Source organism: Thunnus thynnus, chromosome 2 (genome assembly GCF_963924715.1).
Source record: "Thunnus thynnus chromosome 2, fThuThy2.1, whole genome shotgun sequence".
Lineage (NCBI taxonomy): Eukaryota > Metazoa > Chordata > Actinopteri > Scombriformes > Scombridae > Thunnus > Thunnus thynnus.
The window spans coordinates 40,039,068-40,066,362 of record NC_089518.1 but is presented as its reverse complement, the minus strand read 5'-3'; the positions used below and the strand labels follow the sequence as shown (position 1 = coordinate 40,066,362).

General features: G+C 41.2%; 1 protein-coding gene across 1 annotated transcript in view; it reads left to right on the top strand.

Annotated features, from left to right (window-relative positions):
• Positions 1-10,738: 10,738 nt before the first annotated feature.
• Positions 10,739-27,295, top strand: part of LOC137170996 (chromaffin granule amine transporter) — a 26,234-nt gene continuing 9,677 nt past the window's right edge. The window contains exons 1-11 of the mRNA XM_067574708.1: positions 10,739-11,945; positions 17,473-17,571; positions 19,504-19,793; positions 19,884-20,008; positions 20,098-20,156; positions 20,279-20,362; positions 22,956-23,048; positions 23,491-23,580; positions 23,838-23,881; positions 24,985-25,045; positions 25,246-25,341. Of these exons, the coding sequence (XP_067430809.1) occupies positions 17,475-17,571; positions 19,504-19,793; positions 19,884-20,008; positions 20,098-20,156; positions 20,279-20,362; positions 22,956-23,048; positions 23,491-23,580; positions 23,838-23,881; positions 24,985-25,045; positions 25,246-25,341 (1,039 nt within the window). The 5' untranslated portion in view covers positions 10,739-11,945; positions 17,473-17,474. The remainder of the gene's footprint in view (positions 11,946-17,472; positions 17,572-19,503; positions 19,794-19,883; positions 20,009-20,097; positions 20,157-20,278; positions 20,363-22,955; positions 23,049-23,490; positions 23,581-23,837; positions 23,882-24,984; positions 25,046-25,245; positions 25,342-27,295) is intronic.

Here is a 27,295-nt window from a genome sequence, read left to right as displayed (position 1 = left end):
GTCAGCTGAGCAGATGCTATGCTAACTAGCTAATAGGTCCCAGATGTCCAACATGGCCGCCAGAGGTGATAACAAGCTTTTAAAATACAACACATTGTTAAAGATGAAACCAGTGGTTTCCAACCTTTTTGGCTTTTGACGTCTTACAAAAAGCAGTGTGTAGTCGGGGTCACATTTCACATGTCTATGAGTTGTTAACAGCTCCACCAAATAGTGATTTTTCCCTCTAAACTTCTCACATGCTTTCATTTCAATAAATGTTCAAATGATCCAATATTTCTAATGATGTCATATATAATAATATATCAGTCAGAGGGACCAAACTACTACTTTTACTGCAATACTTTAACTACATCAAGCTCATAATACTTATGTACTTTTACTGCAATACTTTAACTACATCAAGCTCATAATACTTATGTACTTTTACTGCAATACTTTAACTACATCAAGCTCATAATACTTATGTACTTTTACTGCAATACTTTAACTACATCAAGCTCATAATACTTATGTACTTTTACTGCAATACTTTAACTACATCAAGCTCATAATACTTATGTACTTTTACTGTAGTAGGATTTTTCATGCAGTATTTTTACTGCACTTCTTCTTCCAGTGCTGCACGAGTTTCAAACATCTAAATCACGTTGCTACAGACGTAAATAAGGTTTAAATTAAAGTGTACAAATGCTACAAAGTTTATAATAAATGTGTCAGCAGCTGCTCTCTGCCGTCCTCCTCGTCTTCCCAGAATGCCTTGTTCTCCCCTGCTCCTGGTTCGGGAGACACACCCCCTGGCCTTTGGCTTTGCTGAGCTCCGCCCGGCTCGCGGCGGTGCAGGTCAGCCCCTCGCCACAGTCGCAGCGTCCCAGGTTCCTCCTCATCTTGGAGCCTCTGAGCAGACAGGCCTCGCCCTCCTCTGGGATCCGCTGGCAGCGTTTACCGGTCAGGTAACGGACGCAGCACAGACCGGCCGCACAGTCGCCGGACCGGACGCAGCTGGACATCTCTGGAGCTGCAGGACACGAGACAGACTTTATTTATTTATTTAGTTCAATGATAAAATTGAATTTACAACAAAGATACAGAGAAAACTGGATTAAGGACGGTTCACAATTTATCAAATGTGTCATTAAACCAACAGTCAGGAGCCTAAATGAACATTAAAGATGTTTTTCTTGCTGTAATCATTCCTCCTGTTCATACTGACCATTAGAAGATCCCTTCATAATGACCGTACAATGGAAGTGATGGAGGACAAAATCCACAGTCCTCCGTCTGAAGCTAATATGAAGCTTCAGCGTCCAAATGAGTCAAATCAAGTAAACTTAGCACAAAAAGTGAGGAAATTAGTGTTTGGTAGATTATTTCTTTGTTGTAACGATGCTTCTTGGCAATAAATCTTATACCGTTGGAAAGCCTGTTTATTTCCCTTTTAAATGGAGCCACATTTGTATGAACATGCATTTGTGGAATGAGCGGCAGAGCTGAGTATGTGGGTTGCGCCCATGAAAATTTGGCAAATCTTCTCTGCCAATGCCAAACAGCTTATTCTGCCATTGACTCTTGTTTGGTGTTTGGTGAATTGGATGATTGACGTTTTGAAGACATATTGGCAATTTAACAATTGATTCATTTAACAAACAGGAGCCTCAGTAACGTGTGGAAGAACCATACACAGCCACAACAGCCTGGCACCTCCTCCTCATGCTGGTCACCAGCCTGGTCACACTCTGCTGTGGGATGGCATCCCATTCTTCAACCAGCATTTGTCGGTTTGTGGGATTTATCAGAGACGACCTCCAGAATTTGGGAGTTGGAGAGGATGGAACGGCCTGCCAGCAGTCCTGACCTCAACCCCATTGAACACTTGTGGGATCAGCTTGGGCGTGCTGTCCGTGCCAGAGTGACCAACACAACCATGTTGGCTGACTTGTGACAAATGCTGGTTGAAGAATGAGATGCCGTCCCACAGCAGTGTGTGACCAGCATGAGGAGGAGGTGCCAGGCGCCATTTAAAAAGGGAAATAAACAGGCTTTCCAACAGTATAAGATTTATTGCCAAGAAGCATTGTTACAATAAAGAAATAATCTACCAAACACTGATTTCCTTACTGTTTGTGCTATGTTTAGATATCTTTCAACGTTACAGTCTTTTTAGTGCCAAAGTTCCTCTTTTTGTTACTATACTTCCACCTGCAGCTCAACAGGGAAACACAAAGACTGTAAATGTGTCAGATATCCACTTGATATGACTAACTCAGACTGCTGAAGCTGAATAGAAGCTTCACACAGACTTTTAAATGCATTATTTCCTAAAACGAGGACTGTGGATCTTTTAATATCCAGTATGAACAGGAGGAATGATTACAGAAACCTGACTGCTGGTTTGACACACTGGAAACACTGGGAACCTCCTTTAAAAGTGGCTTTGAATACACTAAAGTTTGGTTTTTGGTTTGTGAACTTGTAGGTGTGAATATAAAACATCCCAAAAATCAAGAGCAAGTTTACAACATCAGTCTTTGAACTATTCATTTCTTCCTCCAAACAGCATCAGTGCTTCTCTGTCATGTCACAAAACTGACGAATCAACGTCTCGGTGGGACAAACAGACAAACTGGAAGAAACTCTCTGATTGGATGTTTGCTACAGCAGTGCATTCTGGGACTCGTAGTATCCAGAGACAGACTCACCTTTGGTCCTGTTGAAACTGCCGGTGTCGCTCTGACTGTCTGTCTCTCTGTCTCGCTGTCTGTCCGCCTGTCTGTCCGCCTGTCTGTCCTGCGAGGACTGTCTCCTCCGAGCTCTGTTACTGCACTCTCCCTTCTGACACACACACACAAAACTAATGAGCCAAACAGTCACAAACATGTTGAACCAAACGCTCGTCTGAACAAACAGGTGGGTTTGTTTCCTCAGACTGGAGCCTCACAGATATCAGATCAAAAAACCCAGAAAACACTGAGATGAAAGCAAACTAATTCCCACCATGACTGTCTTCTTCTTCTTCTTCTACTAAGATGTTAAATGTAGATATAATGTTTGTCTTTGTATTTATGTTTCTGTTGTTAGAAAGAGGAAGAATATGATTATTTAAATACCTGCGTGTCACTGACTGCAGATGCGTCACAGTCAGGTGTTGAACATGTCGGTCGACGGTTGGCGTTGAACGTCGCCTCCGTCTGTCGTTGTACAGCCGGGTCCACCGGGTCGCCATGGGGACGCACCTGAAGGACAGGTGAGCGTAAAGTTATAATGCTAAACATTTTACATTGAATCAAACCCAGTTCTGATAGTTGGTTTGTGTTTTTTACAGCAAAGACTGTGGACATTTACTGTTGAGCTACTTTATACTTTATTTATACTAATATTTTACTTTTCATGTCACAGATATAGTTACCTGCTACCTTCACCTGATCAGCTTATAAAACATCCATTTGGAGCTCGGTTATGTCTTTATTCATTTTTACACATAAATGACACATATGAGGGTGGTTGAAGATGCTATTCTGCTCTGAACCACCAGGGGGCATCTGACCCCACAAGTGAATTTATATTTTTATATTTATGATTAAAATCTATTTGATATTTAGCTCCAAACTAATGAAGTAAAAGTTCCTCGTTAAAACACACAGATCATATTATATGTAGTATTTTACTACCAGTAACAATACTACCTAGAATACTATACTACTGTACTACACAAACTACTGTAAACACAAACAGGAATATTACAGAAATATAAAACTGACACAACAGCAGTTAATTATTATTATTGAAATTAATATTAACACACAAACAGTAAATAAACAGTAAAATGTTGAAAGTGAGAAAATCATCACACAAGAAATAAAACATCAGATTTGAAGTTGAATATAACAGATGTGTGCATATAATTAATATATATTCTTATACGCACATTATTGTGTTTCTGAACATTATGAAAATGTAAAAAACATAAAAAACAGTAAAGTCATGATTAAACTATATAAACTACAATTTTCCTGATTTTACTGTAGTTTTTATTTTCATTTAACTTTTTTTAATTTCAGTTTTAACTTTAACTGAAATTACTGAAATTATCTGTTTTTATTACATTATCATAAAATCTAATGATTGTATAATTGGTCAATTAAAATGTGAACTTTTGAAAAGTGAGACTAATTATTATTATTATTTAATTACTAATTATTATTATTATTATTATTATTATTATTATTACTTAAAGGGATTTAATTCATTAAATAGACTTGATGCAGCAGCTCAGAACACTTCAAATCAACATAGAGTGAAGTTTCCAATAATAAACCAATAATACATTTGTATTGATCAGCTGGGTTCATCTCCCATCACAGGTCTGATGTACTGATTGAACTGTAACATACAAACGCGCTGATTACATATTACATATTACATATGATGTTAAATATATATATATATATATATATATATATATATATATATATATATATATATATATATATATATTTGATTTATTTATTAAAAAGGATCAATCCAAACTGGGACCAGTAGTTCCAGTTTCTTCTCTTACCGGCCGCTCGTGGCTCTGCAGCGTCTCTTTGGAGGATCTGATGGTGTTGGAGTCCAGAGCCAAACCGCAGACCAGAGACACGCACAGCATGGCCCGCATCATCATCATCATCGTCATCATCATCCTCCAATCGATCAATCAATCAATCAATCACTGGTACCGTCTGGATCCTCCTTTTACCTCCTTCTCGCTCTGATGTCAGGAAGCGTCACTTTTTCTTTTTCTAAACTTGTTTTTTAATTTTTTTTAACAAGTAGCTCAGCTGTTTCTCAATTTAATAATCGATCTGATTATCAGACGAATTAGTTTAAATCCTTCAATAACGTCCTCTCAGGGAAAAAAACGATCTTCCTGCTGTTTTAAAATCTCTTTACAGAATAAATTCTGCTTTCCTCGCCTCTCAGAGAGTTAGGTCTCTAACGCTCCTCTCTGCTGGATGCTGCCTTCAGGTGCGCTTGTTTTTTATACCCCTCCCCACCCCTCTGATCCGTCTCTTTCAACCTTCTGCTCCTCAGAAGTTCGGGAGGTGCGTTTGAAGCCTGACCGCATCAGTCGGAGGAGACAGCGCCGCCCTCACTTCCTTCCTGGAAGCCCCGCGGCATCAGGTGAGGCGGGACGTTTGATACGTGACACCACAGCGACCACAGAGAGATTAAAACACACCTGGAGACAGGTAGGGTTGAGGAGCTGCAGCGTGTGTGTGTGTGTGTGTGTGTGTGGTTTTTCTTCATGTGGTTTGAAACGTTACGATAAAGAGTCATTAGAGAGTAACGTGTGTCTCTCTCAGGTGGGCGGATGTGTGAGTGTTTACAGGTGATTAAAGCTGATTACCTGACAGAGAAGGAAGTCACTTCACACACACATGACGACACCAAACGGACGAAAAATAATCTTCACCGTTATTCCAATAAAGAACCTCAGAGCCTCCTAAAGACACGATTATCCGCAGGTGTGTTTGTTTGATTGACAGGTGTCTCAGCCAATCACACATCAGGACCAGGAAACGACGGAAAATCAAACCTCCAGAATGAAATTCTGCCATTAATTTTTTATTATTTACACTTTGGAGTGAAATTACGCCTCTAAAAGTGAAACCAGACGTTTATAATAATCATAACTTAATATCTTATAATTACAAGATGTACACCTTATAATTATGACTTTATATGTCATAATTATGAGATGTGAGATGAGCAGAGATACAGATCTTCTCATAATTTTCTCATTAATATTTTTATGAAATATTCTCATGATTATGAGAACACAATTTTATAATTATGATTTTTTTAAAAATATATATATATATATACAGTACTGTGTAAAAGTTTTAGGCACTTTAGATGTTTAGATTCATATCCATAATGCAACACCATCAGAGAATGAACAGTTCCAAATTCATTCTGCAGCAGGACAACGACCCCAAACATCCAGCCAGAGACATAAAGAACTATTTTCAGTGACAAGAAGAAAAATGAATGAAGACAGTTTAAATCCACAGAACTGTGGCAAATTCTCCAGAATGCTTGGAACAACTAAATATCTTGAAAACCTGTGTGCAGGTGAACTGAGGACAGCTTGGTCAAATATTGATTTGATTAAGGTTTTTTTCTCTTTACTGAACTTTGTATGAATTTAATTGATAAAGAAAAACAATTTCTAGCATTATTTTTGTGAACATCCTCACTTTACTTTTAGCACATAACACTTTTGCACAGTACTGTATATTGTATCAGAGTTACCTGAGAATCATCACATGTGTAAGTTTCCTTCAGTATGACAGTGATCAGTGATAGTTGTCTGAACATCATGTGAACAGCTGGTTCACATGACTTATATGGAGACTGTTTGACTAAATGAGCAGCTGATATTACAGCATTTTATTTGTTTCTGTCATATTGGTTCAAACAGGCCGATATGTTGCTGTTAGCATGTTTCCATCCATCAGATCAGAAAAAACATTTTCACACAAAAGTTAAATTTCATTTTTGATAATTTTTCATGTATTTGACAGACTATGATCAGCTGGTACAAACCACAAACAGAAGATACAATAATAACAACGTGCACAAAGCTCACAGTGCAACACATGTTACTTAAACAAAGGAGGGGTATTCATCAAAATGAATAACTCATTTACAAATAACTTTTGGTTCATGAGATTGTAATAACATAATGTGAACAGAGATGAGCAGTTTAAATAATACAAAGGTTGCACATCTGGTTTCTATCCGACCTGAAGTTACAAACAGTCTGTCTGTGCTTTTATTTCATAAACAAGCTCACATGATGTCACACTATGAACAACAGACTGTAATTATTACTGACATCGAGCCTCATACAGAGAATCACAGACAATACAGACAATACAGACACCACAGACACTGACGCACAGACACTGATACACAGACACTACAAACACTTACGCACAGACACTACAGACACTTACACACAGACACTACAGACACTGAAACACAGACACTACAGACACTTACACACAGACACTACAGACACTGATAAACAGACACTACAGCCACTGATACACAGACACTACAGACACTTACACACAGACACTACAGACACTGATAAACAGACACTACAGCCACTGATACACAGACACTACAGACACTTACACACAGACACTACAGACACTGAAACACAGACAATACAGACACTGAAACACAGATACTACAGACACTGATACACAGACACTACAGCCACTGATACACAGACACTACAGACACTACAGACACTGATACACAGACACTACAGACACTGATACACAGACACTACAGCCACTGATACACAGACACTACAGACACTACAGACACTGACACACAGACACTGATACACAGACACTACAGACACTGAAACACAGACACTACAGACACTGATACACAGACACTGATACACAGACACTACAGACACTGACACACAGACACTACAGACACTACAGACACTGAAACACAGACACTACAGACATTTACACACAGACACTACAGACACTGATAAACAGACACTACAGCCACTGATACACAGACACTACAGACACTTACACACAGACACTACAGACACTGAAACACAGACAATACAGACACTGAAACACAGATACTACAGACACTGATACACAGACACTACAGCCACTGATACACAGACACTACAGACACTACAGACACTGATACACAGACACTACAGACACTGATACACAGACACTACAGCCACTGATACACAGACACTACAGACACTACAGACACTGACACACAGACACTGATACACAGACACTACAGACACTGAAACACAGACACTACAGACACTGATACACAGACACTGATACACAGACACTACAGACACTGACACACAGACACTACAGACACTACAGACACTGACACACAGACACTACAGACACTGAAACACAGACACTACAGCCACTGATACACAGACACTACAGACACTACAGACACTGATACACAGACACTACAGACACTGACACACAGACACTACAGACACTGATACACAGACACTACAGACTCTGACACACAGACACTACAGACACTGAAACACAGACACTACAGCCACTGATACACAGACACTACAGACACTACAGACACTGATACACAGACACTACAGACACTGACACACAGACACTACAGACACTGATACACAGACACTACAGACTCTGACACACAGACACTACAGACACTTAAACACAGACACTACAGCCACTGATACACAGACACTACAGACACTACAGACACTGATACACAGACACTACAGACACTGACACACAGACACTGACACACAGACACTACAGACTCTGACACACAGACACTACAGACACTGACACACAGACACTACAGACTCTGACACACAGACACTACAGACACTGAAACACAGACACTACAGCCACTGATACACAGACACTACAGACACTACAGACACTGATACACAGACACTACAGACTCTGACACACAGACACTGACACACAGACACTACAGACTCTGACACACAGACACTACAGACACTGACACACAGACACTACAGACTCTGACACACAGACACTACAGACACTGACACACAGACACTACAGACACTGACACACAGACACTGACACACAGACACTACAGACACTGACACAGTCCACATGGAGCTTTAGTCTTTGGCTTTATGGAGCTTTATGAGTCAAGATGGCGGCTCGGTTCTCTCAGTCAAACAGCAGCATTCTTGTTATTTTGTGTGTTCAGTTTGCTGCACCGACACGCCTTCATATGAGAAACTGGGGTCGAGATTACACCTCTGAAAGCTTGAACTCTGTTCCTCTGGAGATTCTGCGTCCTGAGGAGTCCGGCGGAGTATCATCATCCTGCCTCAGAGTTATGAGATGCTTTGAGATGCTTTTACTATCTCACAGTCCACCATCTTACATCCAGCAGTTTGCCTTTGGAGGAAACAGATCTGCAGAGTCTCTATCGCACAGCCCCGTCACACCTGGAGCATCCAAACACAAATGTCAGGATGCTATTTGTTGACTTTAGCTTCACTTTCAGTACTATAATCCCACATAAACTGGTAGACAAAGTCAACATCCTGGGATTAGCCTCTTCACTCTGCTTATGGATTAGAGACTTCCTTACTAACAGACCACAAAATGTCAGAATCCTCGACCCTCATCCTGAACACAGGTGCACCGCAGGGCTGTTTGCTCAGTGCGGCCCTCTTCACTCTCTCCACCCCCCTCCTCCTCCTCCTCCTCCTCCTCCTCTAACACTACAGTGAAGTGTGCTGACACCACTGCAGTGGGATTTATATTCAACAATGAGGAGACACAGTACAGAGAGGAGGTCCAACATTTGGTCATGAAGTGATGTTTGGACAATAATTTGGTCCTGAACACAAAATCACAAACCAAGAAGATCATTGTGGACTTTAGGAGATCCAGGAAGACCAAAAGTAGAATGGGAGGCAGAGCCTTCAGCTATCAGGCTCCTCTCCTGTGGAACCATCTACCGGATTCAGTCCGGGGTGCAGACACCCTCTCTATGTTTAAGAGTAGGCTTAAAACTTTCCTTTTTGATAAAGCTTATAGTTAGGGCCGACCAGGCTCGCCTTGGATCAGCCCTTAGTTATGCTGCTATAGGCCTAGACTGCTGGGGGACTTCCCATGATGCACTGAGCTCCTCTCTCCTCCTCCTCCTCTCCATCTGTATGTATTCATGTAACATTAATGCATGTCACTAACTTTGCTTCTTCCCTGGAGTTCTTTGTGCTTTCTCATCTCACAGGAACCCCTGGGTTCTGGGCCGAGCCTTCGCGGTCCTTCACAGTCCTGTTGGCGTCCTTCCCTGACTGTTGCTGTTGCTGCTGCTGTTGTCGTTGTTGTTACGATTGTTGTTATTCTGTCCCCCCTCCCCCTTTCCCTCTTTCTTTCTCTCTCTCAACCCAACCGGTCAAAGCAGATGGCCGCCCACCAAGAGCCGGGTTCTGCTTGAGGTTTCTTCCTATTAAAGGGGAGTTTTTCCTTCCTATGTGAAAAGTGCCCTGAGATGACTTTTGTTGTGATTTGGCGCTATATAAATAAAAATTGATTGATTGATTGATTCCAGCAAATGCACAGAAGTAACAGAATACTGCTTAAAATATAAATAAAGTATATTTAATCAAACACTCCCCAGCTAATAGATGCATTTAAATCAGCATAAAACAAGTTTAAAGCAGTAAAGCAGTCTGCGTTGATTTATAAATGAATATGATTCTGACAGTGTCTGTTGTCCGCAGCTGCTTTATACTGTATGAAAAGCTTCTTCAGGTCATTAAATCCCTGCAGCATCTGAAGGCAGCAGGACACATCTGATCATTAATCTGTAACTCAGCATCCTGCCTGTGATGCAGGAGACATCAGATTACCTGAACTCTTCAATCCAGTGTTTCAGGAAACATGTTTCTAACTTTGTGAGCAGTTTTTTATCTGTTCGTGTTTAAAACGACTTACAATTGACAACATGAGTAGAATGAAGATTAATGCAATCATGAAAGTATTTTTTTCATTAATTATTTCTTTAATTAATTGTTAATAAACAAAACACATTATGTGTTGACATGGTGCCCCCCCCCCCCCCCCCCCCCGTTACTTTTAGCCTCTCCAAGCATGATGTCCTGGCGCCACCTAGCGGTGGAGAGTGTCAATGACATAAAATTCTTGGGAATCCATATAACAAAAGATCTCTCGTGGTCCTTTAACACCTCCCACCTGCAGAGGAAAACTCAACAGAAGCTTTTCTTCCCTCGTAGCTCCAGTAAACTTGTACAGCAGCAGCACAGAGAGAATCCTCTGTATCCTCCGCTGTGGTCTGCTAGCTGTACTGGATTGACTTGGTCCAGGAGCTTAAAACAGCACAAAGGGTTGTGAGAACTGTGCTGCCAAACCTGGACACGGTGCTGGTCATCTACTCAAGTAGGCTAGCAACACCAGTAAGGACCCAACACACCCAGGTCACCATACAGAGCCATCAAAGCCTCCATCAAGCCCCCCACCCTCCCATAGCTGCCTCCCAGTTAGCCTCCCCCAGCCCTCCCCCCATATTACTGCACTGCTGCAGTTTACCTGCCATGCATAAGTGCCTTTTATGTACTTTAATATACAGGTAGAGGAAACTTCCACTGTGCTCCCATGTCTCTCTAACTTGTTGTTCAGTACTTTTATTATCTTGTCTTCATCTTGTTTTCTGTTTCTGCAGGTCTCTGAGAGTTACTGAACACAAAGCCTGATATATGTTATTCCTGTTCTTTAACCAATAGGCTGCGAGGACAGAATGAAGTCATAATAAAACAAGCAAAGCAAAGAACTCTGAACACGTTCATACAAACAAGAATCTGTTATATGTGGTTTAATGTGGAACGTGTGTTACTGCACATATGAGACGACAAACATACATGAACCACATCATACAGAGAGAGCAGCAGTGTAAACAGACCTGTGTGTGTGTGTGTGTGTGTGTGTGTGTGTGTGTGTGTGTGTGTGTGTGTGTGTGTGTGTAGATGTGTGTGTGTGATAAGGTCTCCAGCCTGCAGGTTGTTCCAGGGCTTCAATAAAAGGACAGCAGATGCTCACAATTACTGACACACACACACACACACACACACACACACACACACACACACACACACACACACACACACACACACACACACAGGTCAGAGGGTGTATCATGTGCGTTGTTGGTGTGTAGATGTGTGTGTGTGTGTGTGTGTGTGTGTCTCCACATTGTCTGTTTTCATCATTATCAGAATAAAAGAGAGGAAACATCTTCCTCATCCTCCTCTTCCTCCTCAAGTCACATATAAAGTCTCTCCGTCAGCAGCTGAAGCAACGAGAAGCAGATCGTCAGTCGTGCAGGTAAGACGCACCTGTCTGTCAGTTAGTTGAATCATTCAGTTTAATGTTTTATTTATTTATTTTATTTATTTTGCTTTAATATTTTGTGAATTTTCAGTTTTAGTTTTCTTTTTTATTTAGATTTTATTTTAGACTTAAATGTTCACTTCCAGTTGAGATTTCCTTGATATTTGATTTTTTTTATTATTTCTTTATTGTATTTCTATTTAGTTTATGAATCATTTTGTATTTATTTTATTTTTTGAATGCAGCTTTTATTTATCTGGAAATTAAGATTCATTTTATTTATATATCTATATATTTTTTACTTGTTAGCTTTTGTTGACATTTTAAAATTGCATTATTTAAATGTATTGATTTATATTAATGTTACATACATTTAGGACTCATTTTTATTTTCCTGCATGTTTTTGTGCGAAAAAAATGAGTGTTTACTGTGTTTGTTGTAGCTGTTAGACAGACTCGAAGGTGTATTGATCTTATGTTTGGCTTGTGTTTTCATTGATGATTGTTGCTCAACTGCATTTTATTTTTTATTTCCTCTTTTAAATATAGAAATATAGAAATATAAAAAGTGACATGTTTATATTCTACAGAAGGTTTCTGACCTGCTGAGTCAAACAAAAGGTTCAGAGACAAAATTACATTTCAGATCAATTTTCCATCAAACGAGAGAGAGAGAGAGGAGGGGGTGAAGCAAACGAGATGCACAGAGATAAGAGAATAAAAGCGGTGTGTGTGTGTGTGCGTGTGTGTGTGTGTGTGTGTGTGTGTGTGTGTGTGTGTAACTGTGTTAGTGAGGGAGGAAAGAGCCTCTAAAACAATCACACAGTCAGCTCACATTCACACTAACGAGGAAATAGATGAAAACACAACCAGTGGTAGAAAGTAACTAAGTACATTTACTCAAGTACTGTATTTAAGTTCAATTTTGAGGTACTTGTACTTTACTTGAGTATTTCCATGTGATGCTACTTTCTACATTTCAGAGGGAAATATTGTACTTTCTACTCCACTACATTTATTTAACAGCTTTAGTTACTTTTCAGATGAAGATTTGACACAATGGATAATATAACAAGCTTTTAAAATACAACACATTGTTAAAGATGAAACCAGTGGTTTCCAACCTTTTTGTCTTTTGACGTCTTACAAAAAGCAGTGTGTAGTCGGGGTCACATTTCACATGTCTATGAGTTGTTAACAGCTCCACCAAATAGTGATTTTTCCCTCTAAACTTCTCACACTGTTTCTTGCAGGACTTTTACTTGTAATGGAGTATTTTTACATTGCTGTATAGGTACTTTTACTTCAAGGTAAAGATCTGAATATGTGCTCACAAATCATTATTTCATAACACACACATTAATATCATCTTTCAGGACTTCTGAGGGTGAAGTTGTTTTTTTAGATCAATCACTAAAAGTGTTTTCACTTAAAATGACGAAACAATTGAAAGAATTGTTTAAAAAAAATGGTTAAATCTCTTCTTTTTCCTTCCACTTTGGTTGACAGTTAACTGTGTTAGCGCCACCATCTGGTCACTCATGTAAGGCAAAGTCTGCTGGTGTAGGAATAGTTTGTTTCAGGAAATAGTCTTGTTCTCTGTGTGAGATGTTCAGATGGATTTCATTCTAGTGTAATTAGCCTAGCTTAGCATAAAGACTGGAAGCAGGGGGAAATCTATAAACACCTCTAACAGACTTTAGATCAGACACCAAACCAACGTGTTGAAAGTTCAGAGTCTGCAGGCTCAGACTAATATCTGATGGCTCTGATCAGAACAGGCGTCCTGTTGTTTCATTAAAGATCAGCTGTGACATGAAGAAGCTCTCAGTCTCAGTGCATTATATTATTATATTATTTTACTGCAGACATGTCTGTTTACAACTTAAACAGACCCCCCCCCCACATGTCAGCCACAGAAAACCAGTGAAGAAGAAACAGTAAACAGTTTGAGCAGAGAAAGGTGGTCGATAGATACGTTTAACTCTAAACAAGCTGTCAAAGTAGACGATAAAGAGAACAACACTTGCATGAAGCGTCCGCCGTTGTTGTTGATGTTGTGTTTTTGTTTCTTCCTCTTCCTATGAAGCGCCGCGCTACTGCCACCGTCTGTCCTGTCAGCGATACGACAGCGTTTCTACAAAGCTCTGTTTTCCCCGAACACACTAGAACCCGACCGGAGCCGCCGACATTCAGGCCCGAGTCCAATTTTTTTTTCTTCATAACAAACTGTACGAACCTAATGATGCTTATTCTCCAGACGCTGTGGATTCAAGTGGCTGTTTTCTCACACAGTGTCTTGGTCTCTAGCTGATCTGTCGTAGAAGGGACACTGACGGTGTTGACTTTTTTCAGATCTTGCTGTACCCATTTGACTTTCGGCTGTAGAAGACTTGCTTTTGTGGGCAGCGGCATTGTGGTCTCTGTGCTGGACTAGTGTCCAGGTCTTGTGACGGCATGTTGCGGTGGTAGATAAGAGTCCTGTCCAGCAGCTTTGGCTTTCAGCACGAGTCTCTTTGATTCTGCTTTTACGTTGCTCTGAGGGTAACTTGGTGATGAGGTCATGCTGGAAATTCTTTGGATGCGTATTCTGGTCTATTGTCTGAAATGACAAAATGGGCTTTCAGTTTCTTTGTCACTGTAGTGGACTTTGTATCTGACAGATAGTCTGGTCTGCTTAGCATTTCATTCGGAAGAAGTGTTTCTTTCTGTTGTTTATTGTTCACTGTCCTGCAGATGTCACACTTGGCTACATACGTCTTGATCTGGTTGTTCATGCCCTGCCAGTGGACACACTCTCAAGCCCTCCGTAGGCATCCTTCCTCACCAAGCTGTCGGGAGGTTAACAGTTCACCCCTGAACCCTCATGATAGCTCAGCTCCTCCTGGAACGAGAACTATGGTCAGATTTCACTCGGTGTCTTCGTCTTGTCTTTGGCCATCCCTGGTGCATTGTCCTGATGAGAATCTGTGTCAGAGAAGCAGCATGAGGAAGTCTGACAGCCCCATTGAAGCCACTGACTACCTCTCTGGAGGAAATAGGGAGGTTGATTTATTAGCTCGGGAGCGGCCAGCTAGACTGAGGCCTTCGCAATTAATCATACCTCCAGAGTGGAAAGATGGTAAAACAGGTCTAACCAAAGTACCACAGCCTGACCGACTGAGCGTGTTAAAGCAAATACACGAAGGTTTAGGGCATGTTGGAGGAGACAGGGTGGTACAGAGATTAAGGGGCTCAGGTCTGGATATACATGAAGCCAGGGGTATAGTGATCAACTTTAGGAAGTTACCCCGAGTGTGCACGACCCTAACCCTAACCCAACCCTAACCCAATAATTTGGCTTTTAAAAACTGGATTTAATTACATGATAATTGGATTTGTGTTTTGGTGCATCACAGCAATCTTAGTTGCCTCATGGTTTCCAGCCCAGTAGAGCGGTGGGATGTTGCAGATGATGAAATAATGACCCCAAAAAGCTTCACTCGGGATCAGAGTGAGTCTAGAAACATTCCTGTCTAATAACAGCTATTTTGGAGCGTGTAACCGATCAGGACGTGACTCTGACAGCTGATGCCGACTGAAGAATGAGGAAGTTGACAGGCTGTTAAAACAATGACATCTAGTCAAGCTGCTCGTCGTTCGTGGTTCACACCCATGACCAGGACGGATGCCAGAGCTGTGCACACAGACATGACTGACGTATGTGACATTTCTTGGCTTATTCTTGCCGGACGTGAAAGACGAACATGGGTAATCCAACAGATATACAGGTCACTTATCAAAAACTGAATATGACCACCTTATCTTTGAAATTCGAATATGATCGTTATGCAATGATTCCTGCTAAAGTTACATGTTGGCAATTTAAAGCCTGACAAGTCTTAAGTGGCGGCAGGATGGTCAGGGTCAGGTCACGTAGATGGTTAACCATCATCATCACTACAGAATTTATTATTTCTACCCAACTGGGTAAAAATGTTCACAATACATACGCTGAGCCTGTTGCCTCCAGGTGCAACAACAATCAGGTTCACAGATCTACTGCTACATATAACTTAACAATAGTTCCTATTGTTACACTGTGTGTGTGTTGGCCTACAAAAAGGAAAAAAGGAAAAAAGGAAAAACAGATCTGTCAGTAGATCGGGAAAAGCTGAGCCGGCGTTTTGGAAAAGTTTTAGTGTTTAGTTTTAGTCTCTACTTCATAAAACATTTGCAAAGCAGATTCTTAACAGATTTTAAATCCTTAATTGTTTACATTCATGTTTGTTAGTCAACAGTCTTCTTCTTCTCTGTCTTTACTGGTGCATTGCTGCTTTTCTTTACACATTACTGCCACCAACGTGTGGTCAAAAGCTCCACAGAGTACCTTTAAGTACCAGCAGCCCTCATGTTGAAATGTTTTAACATCAGCCCTCGCTAACATCTGATTGGCTTTGTCTTTTAAAAAAAAAACAAATAACACACGGTGGAGCATCAGATAAATAAATGTTTTAATCATATAAAATAATTTTGATCCAGAGAGGAAATGATGAACGTCTGTCGGTCCATCGCTGATTTTCTGTCACATTTTTTATGGCAACTTATAGCGTTTTTGTAATTATGTTGTTGTTGTTTGCTTTGGAAGAAGAAGAAGAAGAAGAAGAAGAAGAAGAAGAAGAAGAAGAAGAAGAAGAAGAAGAAGAAGAAGAAGAAGCCTCTTTTCATCTCAAGCAGGAACTAAATATTCAAATTCAGATGCAGAACTTTAGAGTTGTGATTAACCACATATGATCTGTCTCTCACTGTGATTGTGTGTGTTTGTGTGTGTGTATGTGTGCATGATGTGGTGTAATTTAATAACGACTTGTGATGTGCTAGAAGGAAAAGAAACTAAATGGCACAGAGCGATTATTACAAGTATCATAAGCAATAAGTAGCAGTGTGTCATTATATTGAATATATAATCTATAATCAATGTAAGGGCACAGAAATATGTTAAAAAAGAATCTCACTTAGTGCACTGGATAAACTTGTCAAAGTGTTTGTATTAAACTTTTAAAAAAAAAATAACCTCCAGAAAGGATCAAGAAATAAGGGTGTAAAATGGCAAGAATGAGGTTTGGCAATAATGGTGTAAAAAAAACCTTGAACAGTTATAAAAAAATAAAAGAGCATAACTGGATGGAACTGGATAGAAAGCCCAAAACCTATTTTAGAGATTTCGGGCCAACAGCAGGTGATTTAAAGAAATTATAATGGTGTAACTGGCTGGTATAGAAGAGGTCAGACGGAAGGTGTGACAACTAAAATAAGACAACTCCCTGAGCCTACAAACTCAGAGCATCCTGGTGAACATTGCGTACACTGTGTTGCTCTCCTTCATTGCCGGCATTAAAGTACATTTTGCTGCTCAGAACTCCTGATGATTCTTTTAAATTTTTGAACATCAAAGAGAGGTTTTGTCCTTGAGCTGATCTGAAACTTTTTTCAACTGAGACCCGAAAAAAATCATCTGACACGACAATGTGTGTGTGTGTAGATATGCGGTGGCTTCATCAGAGTCGAGGTTCTCCCAGACTCGTGCTGGTGGTTGTGTGTGTCGCTCTGCTGCTCGACAATATGCTGTTCACTGTGGTCGGTGAGTACACACACACACACACACACACACACACACACACACACACACACACACACACAAACACACACACAGTCAATAGACAACACAGTGTAAAACATCTCAGTTGTGGTTAAAAGTTTCTTCTGAAGTCAAACCTGAAGCCGCGTCACTGAGTCACACAGTCTGTTGATACTCTGATCCACATTCACTCTGTTGCTTCTTAACACACAGTAACTCAGATGCCATCAACATCATTTTATGCTAATTGGAAATTTGTGCATAAAAAAAAATCAACACAGAAAATGAATGAAGAGCTTCCTGGTGTCTGGGTGGTGAAGTAGTTGTGTGGGTTAAAAGTGGAAACAGGCTTTAGTGAATGAACGATGACGTTCATGAAACATGTGATTCTCTAATGAATCGTTCCCTCGTGTTCCTGCTGAAAACAGATCTGTGACGCAGCTGGAAAACCTGCAGGTCAAAGCTGTCGTCAGCTGTTAGAATCAGAGACGCATGTAAAGACTGCAGAGGTCATCAGTACACACACACACACACACACACACACACACACACACACACACACACACACACCTCTTGACCTTGAACTTTAAGACCTGATGTCTCAGGTCAGAGTTGTCTCCTTCATTCTTTTCTCAGATAAAATCCTCTCCTCCTCTTCTTCCTCCTCTGCTCTTTTATCCTCAGATGGGTTTTATAAATAGATGTTTTTCACTTCCAACTAGTCGTCACCTCCATCTCATTTCTTTACAGTGTGTTTCTGATTGGTTCCCTGCAGGGATCAATACTGAGTCCACATGATCAAACTCTTCAACAGCAACATAAACACAATATACACATTTATACACTATCAACCATTAAACTACATAAACACAATATACACATTTATACACTATCAACCATTAAACTACATAAACACAATATACACATTTATACACTATCAACCATTAAACTACATAAACACAATATACACATTTATACACTATCAACCATTAAACTACATAAACACAATACAACAGTGATGTAATAAAGATCCTCATGTGCTGCCTGTTGTTGTGTTTTTATCTCAGTGTGTCTGATTGACACATGAGTTGTTGTGTTTGTGTGTTTGTGTGTAAAATGAGCTGCTGTTAGTTGGTAAAGTTCATCATGTGGACTCAGAGTTGAACTGTTCAGGGAACCAGACGTGTTTTTAATAGTTTCTGGACAACAATGGAGGAATCAGATATATCAGCTTTGATACACACACAATACTTGTTAGTAGATCAGTTCATTGTTGGTCTGGATCCAAACAGATTTGTTGACACATAGAAACATATAGAAAGTTGACAGAATTATCCTTTAAATAAACTTCTTTATTAATGCTGCAGTATTTCTTCCAGCCATCAGTGGCACCACTGAGCATTTTTTTTTCCTTTAAACCCCCTTAAATGTTTCCACTTTAAAGGCTCATAGAGCACATCATGAATACAGGGCAGAAAAATGCTAAAAGGACAAAAAAAATGAAAAAACTGCATGTGGAATCGCTGCAAAGTATTTACATCTACTGTGACACAAATTTATGATGAAGTCATATGACAAAAAAATGAATATGAATTTAAAAATTTGATTTTTTTTCTTTTATTAATTGATTAATCAGTTGTATTGTATGTTGTCTGTAAAACATCAAAAAACTGTGAAAAATGGCCATCGCAGTCTCCTAGAGCACAGTGTGATGTCATCAAATGTCTTGTTTCATCCGAACAGCAAAATTAACAAAAATTGTGCGTAAAAAATTAAAATTCAATGTTAATATGAGTTTGTATTTTCTTCCTATAACCAATTTTTAAACCCCTGATTGACTGAAAAGTTCACGTTCTCTGAGATGTCAGGAGAGGGGAATTAACTTTATTTTAATTAAACTATTAATTAATCAATCAATCAATGTTCCTTCCTCAGTGCCAATCATCCCAACATTCCTGTACGCCATGGAACATCCCAGTCCAGAGCCCCAGACCGCCCAGCCCTCCCTGCTCCCTCAGCCCAGCCTCAGTGCACCGATCCTGGGCACACGGTCCAAGCAGAGCCCTGGATCGTCTCCCTCCACCTTCTCTCCTCTGCTGTCCCTGTTTGATAACTCCACCTTCAGGCTGCAGGAGAGCCGGACCGCCCCGACCCCCGACACCGAGTCCACAGACCAGACCGGTCTGACCACAGAGCTGCAGATCAACCAGACCACTGACGCCACGGTGAGATGATGTTTACCAGAACTGATCAATGAGCTGATCATTTCATCACTGATCCATCTGATTGGTTTTGTGTCTGTTATCCTGCTGCAGGAGTCCTCTTGTCTTCAGGACAGTTTATTTCTGGAGGACGAAAACGTTCGTGTTGGTTTGTTGTTTGCCTCTAAAGCTCTTGTGCAGCTGATGGTGAACCCCTTCGTCGGTCCGCTCACTAACAGGTTGGATCTGAGAAGAAAACACCTTTCAGAAGATGCTTTTACTGGTTTGCAACCTGAAACACAGTTCTGATGTTTGTGTTTCTCTGTAGGATCGGGTATCACATCCCCATGTTTGCTGGTTTCATCATCATGTTTGTGTCCACCATCAGTAAGTTGTCTCACACACACACACACACACACACACACACACACAGTCAAAGCAGTGTGTTGTTTATAAGGAAGAGCCTAACTGTGTATGTGTGTGTGTGTGTGTGTGTGTGTGTGTGTCAGTGTTTGCGTTCTCAGGCACCTACGCTCTTCTTTTCTTCGCTCGCTCTCTGCAGGGAATCGGCTCATCGTTCTCCTCTGTGGCAGGTCAACTCACTTTCGTACCAGTAATCATTCAGGACAGAAACGCACTAATGTGGACAAACTGAACAACAAGACTTTTCCTCGATGTTTCATACACATCAAGTTTTTCACGTAAACCCAAAACAATCTTTAAACTATAGTGAGAACTCAACACACTGCAACATAGAAAAACACATGCAAATAGATAAGAAGAAAACCACAACCAGATACAGAAACACACCAGATACAGACACACACCAAACACAGAAACACACCAGACACAGAAACACACCAGATACAGAAACACACCAAACATGGAAACACACCAGACACAGAAACACACCAGACACAGAAACACACCAGATACAGACACACACCAAACACGGAAACACACCAGACACAGAAACACACCAGATACAGACACACACCAGATACAGAAACACACCAGACACAGACACACCAAACACGGAAACACACCAGACACAGAAACACACCACATACAGAAACACACCACATACAGAAACACACCAAACACAGAAACACACCAGGTACAGAAACACACTAGATACAGAAACACACCAGACACAGAAACTCACCAGACACAGACACACACCAAACACAGAAACACACCAGACACAGAAACACACCAGACACAGAAACACACCACATGCAGAAACACACCAGATACAGAAACACACCACATACAGAAACACACCAGATACAGAAACACACCAGACACAGAAACTCACCAAACACAGAAACACACCAGATATAGAAACACACCACATACACAAAACACACCACATACAGAAACACACCAGACACAGAAACTCATCAGATACAGACACACACCAGATACAGAAACACACCAGACACAGACACACCAAACACAGAAACACACCAGATACAGAAATACACTAGATACAGAAACACACCAGACACAGAAACACACCAGACACAGACACACACCAAACACAGAAACACACCAGACACGGAAACACACCAAACACAGAAACACACCAGATACAGAAACACACCAGACACAGAAACTCACCAGACACAGAAACACACCAAAAAAACAGAAACACACCAGACACGGAAACACACCAGATACAGAAACACACTAGATACAGAAACACACCAGACACAGAAACTCACCAGACACAGACACACACCAAACACAGAAACACACCAGACACAGAAACACACCAGACACAGAAACACACCACATGCAGAAACACACCAGATACAGAAACACACCACATACAGAAACACACCAGATACAGAAACACACCAGACACAGAAACTCACCAAACACAGAAACACACCAGATATAGAAACACACCACATACACAAAACACACCACATACAGAAACACACCAGACACAGAAACTCATCAGATACAGACACACACCAGATACAGAAACACACCAGACACAGACACACCAAACACAGAAACACACCAGATACAGAAATACACTAGATACAGAAACACACCAGACACAGAAACACACCAGACACAGACACACACCAAACACAGAAACACACCAGACATGGAAACACACCAAACACAGAAACACACCAGATACAGAAACACACCAGACACAGAAACACACCAGATACAGAAACACACCAGACACAGAAACACACCAGACACAGACACACACCAAACACAGAAACACACCAGACACGGAAACCCACCAAACACAGAAACACACCAGACACAGAAACACACCAGATACAGAAACACACCAGATACAGAAACACACCAGACACAGAAACTCACCAAACACAGAAACACACCAGATATAGAAACACACCAAACACAGAAACACACAAAACACACCAGACTCAGAAACACACCAAACACAGACACACCAGACACAGAAACACACCAGATACAGAAACACACCGAACACAGAAACACACCAGACACAGAAACACACCAGATACAGAAACACACCACATACAGAAACACACCAGACACAGAAACACACCACATACAGAAACACACCACATACAGAAACACAGCAGACACAGAAACACACCACATACAGAAACACACCACATACAGAAACACAGCAGACACAGATACAGCAGACACAGAAACACAGCAGACACAGAAACACACCAAACACAGAAACACACCAAACATAGAAACACACCAGATACAGAAACACACCAAACACAGAAACACACCAGATACAGAAACACACCAAACACAGAAACACAGCAGACACAGAAACACAGCAGACACAGAAACCCTCAGATGAGAGCTGAAACTTCTTCAAGTATCTAAAACCAAGAAGTCCAGTTGCCCTTGATTCAACCCTTCTTGGAAAACCAAATACAGAAACACGCTGCAAGTCACAAAGAACACAATGGAAAAGATATTTATGCAGCGCATTTATGTATTTTCTTGTGCTCGCTTAATTTGCAGTATGTTGAGCTCTTAGGGCCACCGTATCAAACACTAAATCACAAAATTCAGTTTGACAGTTTTCCAAATCAGTGTGGACGTGACCTCATTATGCTCACAAACATAAACACATTAATCTACCTGCTGTGTGTGTGTGTGTGTGTGTGTGTGTGTGTGTGTGTGTGTGTGTGTGTGTAGGTCTGGGTATGTTGGCCAGTGTTTACACAGATGACGAGGAGAGAGGCATCGCCATGGGCATCGCTCTGGGAGGACTGGCCATGGGAGTCCTGAGTGAGAAACACACACACACACACAATAACACACCCACACACACACACACACACACATACACACACACACACACACACATACATACACATGCCATAACAGTGAGTTTTTCTTTGTTCACTATGGAGAGAAATTAGTCTCAATAAGTTTGATTAATACGTGTTAGATACACTCCGATTTGAAAAGCTGCGTGTGACGTCTCTGTGATCAGACCTGCACAGCTGCTGCATGTCGCTGCATGTTCTACATATCTGCCGGGTGTCATTATTATATATTTTAAATAGCCTAAATAAGTTCCAGGTTCAGTTCACTTTTTAAATTTAAACTTCAGTCTCTGTTCTACCCATCCACCTCCAACCCCTGAATATCCCATCATTCATCATCATTTTTTTTCTATCCGTGCACACTTTAATGTTTTCATGTAATGCATGTTTGTGTGTTTCAGTCGGAGCTCCATTCGGCAGTGTGATGTACGAGTTTGTGGGGAAGAGCGCCCCCTTCCTGATCCTGGCCTTCCTGGCTGTGTTCGATGGAGGTAAAAACAGAAACACCTCACAGAGCAGCTGTTCCAGCAGGTGGACTGCTACTGACAGACTGCTAACAGAATAATCAGTTACATCTTAAACTGACGAGGTTCAGATTTTACTCCGGTGTAGAGAAGAGAATTGATGAACTGTAATCACCTGTGCAGCTGTGACAGGTGATAACTGGGATTTGAACCTGTGACCTTGTGGTGAAGTGATGGTGACCAACAGCAGTCAGTGTGTACTGATGTGTGTTTGTGTGTTGCAGTGTTACAATTGTGCATCCTGCAGCCTTCAAAGATCTCTCCTGGGGTGAGTCCACGTTCAAACACTTGTATAGAAGCCACACTGATCTGGTCTGAATCGGAGCAGGTCTGTTCTGGTCTGGTCTGAGTCGGAGCAGGTCTGTTCCGGTCTGGTCTGAATCGGAGCAGGTCTGTTCCAGTTTGGTCTGAATCGGAGCAGGTCTGTTCCGGTCTGGTCTGAGTCGGAGCAGGTCTGTTCCGGTTTGGTCTGAGTCGGAGCAGGTCTGTTCCGGTCTGGTCTGAGTCGGAGCAGGTCTGTTCCGGTCTGGTCTGAGTCGGAGCAGGTCTGTTCCGGTCTGGTCTGAGTCGGAGCAGGTCTGTTCCGGTCTGGTCTGAGTCGGAGCAGGTCTGTTCTAGTTGATATGTAAAGATTCTCCTCTGAAGTCTTCAGATCCACCAGTAAATAAACAGAAGAAGGAAACAGCTTCTTGCACTGGACAACAATCAGATCTGGTTCAGTTCTTCATACGTGGATAATCAAGTTATCCAGATTAGTATAATAAAAATTTGACATGAGTCTGGATTTTTTTTGGTTTTTTGGTTTTTCGAAGCTGCTTTAAATCCATCTGGAACTGCTGTCATAGCAACAAGTCCTTAAAGGTTCTATATGTAGAATTGTGAAGCAGTTTATATGTATTAATTGTTTTTTTATTGTCAATGAGTGAACAGGTAGTAATGTAATGTAAAAAAACGAAAGCTTCCTCGACTTTCTCGGTTGTCTGAAACAGCCTGTGGACTGATTTCTATTTGAAGGATCTGGGACGGGTCATAGGAAATCACCAGAATTATGTTTTAAGCATAAATTAGCTGGATGTCAGCAGAGCGACTAGCTAATGTTACAGCAAGTCACAGACAGGCTGTTCTCTGGTTCTCTGCTGCTGCTGCATCTCTGTTGTCTTGTGGTTTAATAGAATCAAACTGCTAATAAAGATTAGCTGTGTTGAGTTCATGTGTCCTGTGAAAACAGAGATAATGACGGTAAGAGAATGTCTGGCGGTGTTGTTACCATCAGATGTTTCACCACAGTCTGTAGCAGCACATCTGCACCAGACTGCATCTTTAACATTCATGTTTCTGCAGCACAAAGATCACACCGAGTTTGTGTTTCAGAGTGTGGAAGGAACTCCTCTACTGACCCTCCTCAAAGATCCATACATCCTCATCAGTGCAGGTAAGACACCTGCTCCCCATCACCTGTCTGTCTGCTAGTTCACCTGTCTGTCTGCTAGTTCACCTGTCTGTCTGGTAGTTTACCTGTCTGTCTGTCTGGTAGTTTACTCATCTGTCTGTCTGGTAGTTTACCTGTCTGTCTGTCTGTCTGGTAGTTTTCCTGTCTGTCTGGTAGTTTACCTGTCTGTCTCTTTCCTGCAGGGTCTCTGTGTTTCGCCAACATGGGCGTGGCCATTCTGGAGCCGACTCTGCCGATCTGGATGATGCAGACCATGTGCTCTCCTAAATGGCAACTTGGTATGTTTGTTCTATTTGTTTGTTTGTTTATTTATTTATTTTCGCACAATGTTAATAAAAGTTCAAATATTAAGATTCAGATAAGAAATTTTATCATTCAAATCCACAAGACAGAGCCAAAAAAGTCATATTTCTAAATATTGCTGTGCTCCTCAGTGCAAACCAGAACATTTTCTAACAATGTTCCCAGTAATTCTGATAAGTTTACAAAAACGACTGAGACTCTAAATCGGGTGTTTGAATGTTCTTGAAAATGCAGCAGAAGCTGACGTCAGATCCTGGTTTTGTAGTTGTGAATGTTGCTGAATGTACTGAAATAATCGTTGAAGAGTTACTGACACTGAGAATAACAGACCTTCGACTCAGTCGAGGTGGCCGCCATGGAGGATGTCCATCATGGAGGATGTCCATCATGCAGGATGTCCATCATGCAGGATGTCCATCATGGAGGATGTCCATCATGCAGGATGTCCATCATGGAGGATGTTCATCATGGAGGATGTCCATCATGGAAGATGTTCATCATGGAGGATGTCCATCATGGAGGATGTTCATCATGGAGGATGTCCATCATGGAGGATGTCCATCATCATCATGGAGGATGTTCATCATGGAGGATGTCCATCATGGAGGATGTCCATCATGGGGGATGTCCATCATGGTGGATGTTCATCATGGAGGATGTCCATCATGGAGGATGTCCATCATCATCATGGAGGATGTTCATCATGGAGGATGTCCATCATGGGGGATGTCCATAATGGTGGATGTTCACCATAGAGGATGTTCATCATGGAGGATGTCCATCATGGAGGATGTCCATCATGGAGGATGTCCATCATGCAGGATGTCCATCATGGAGGATGTCCATCATGGAGGATGTCCATCAGGGAGGATGTCCATCATGGAGGATGTCCATCATGGAGGATGTTCATCATGGAGGATGTTCATCATAGAGGATGTCCATCATGCAGGATGTCCATCACGGAGGATGTTCATCACGGAGGATGTTCATCACGGAGGATGTCCATCAGGGAGGATGTCCATCATGGAGGATGTCCATCATGGAGGATGTTCATCATGGAGGATGTTCATCATAGAGGATGTCCATCATGCAGGATGTCCATCACGGAGGATGTTCTTCACGGAGGATGTTCATCATGGAGGATGTCCATCATGGAGGATGTATAGATTTTAAAGGTTCCCTGTGTGTCATCTAGTAGTGCTGAACAGTTTGTCTCAGACACAAGGATGCAGGTGATGCGATACACGTTCCTGCCAATCATTTCACACTATTCCACTGATCTCCAGGTGGCTCACCAAGAAACAGAGAAAATTTAAAAATTGACTTTGCAAATGTTTTATGATGAATGATAAATGTATTCAGTGAGTTTGTTAGATGTCAAGGACACATAGTGAGATTTGGTGAGAAACGCAGAAACTCCAGCAGATGGTTTAAAGTGTCCTTTAACTGACCTTTAAAGGACGGTTCACAATGTTTCCAGTGTGTTTTAAAACAGCAGTCAGTGTCCATATGAACAGTGAAAGAGGTTTTCCTCGCTGTAATCAGGAGAGCGGGAACGTCCTACTATGAGCCATCGGTATGAAGGGTCACCTGCTTCAAATATCTGGGAACAGTAACAGACAATAAACTCACCTTTCAGGACAATGTCGTCTACATATATAGAAAGCAAGAAAACATCTTGCTCTTCTCAGGAAACACCAGCCGGCACAGCCAGTCCGAGGTTTACAAATCACTAACTGAGAGTGTTCTCACATTTAACATCGTCGCATAGAAACCTTTCAGTAAAGACATCAATCTATAACCAAAAAGGTAAAAAGGTAATCCAGGTCTACAGTCGCTGCCATCAGGCCACAGACTGAAAGCTCCAATGACCAAGAACCAACAACGATTACAAGACATTATTTATTCCTTCAGCTGTGACCATCTTCA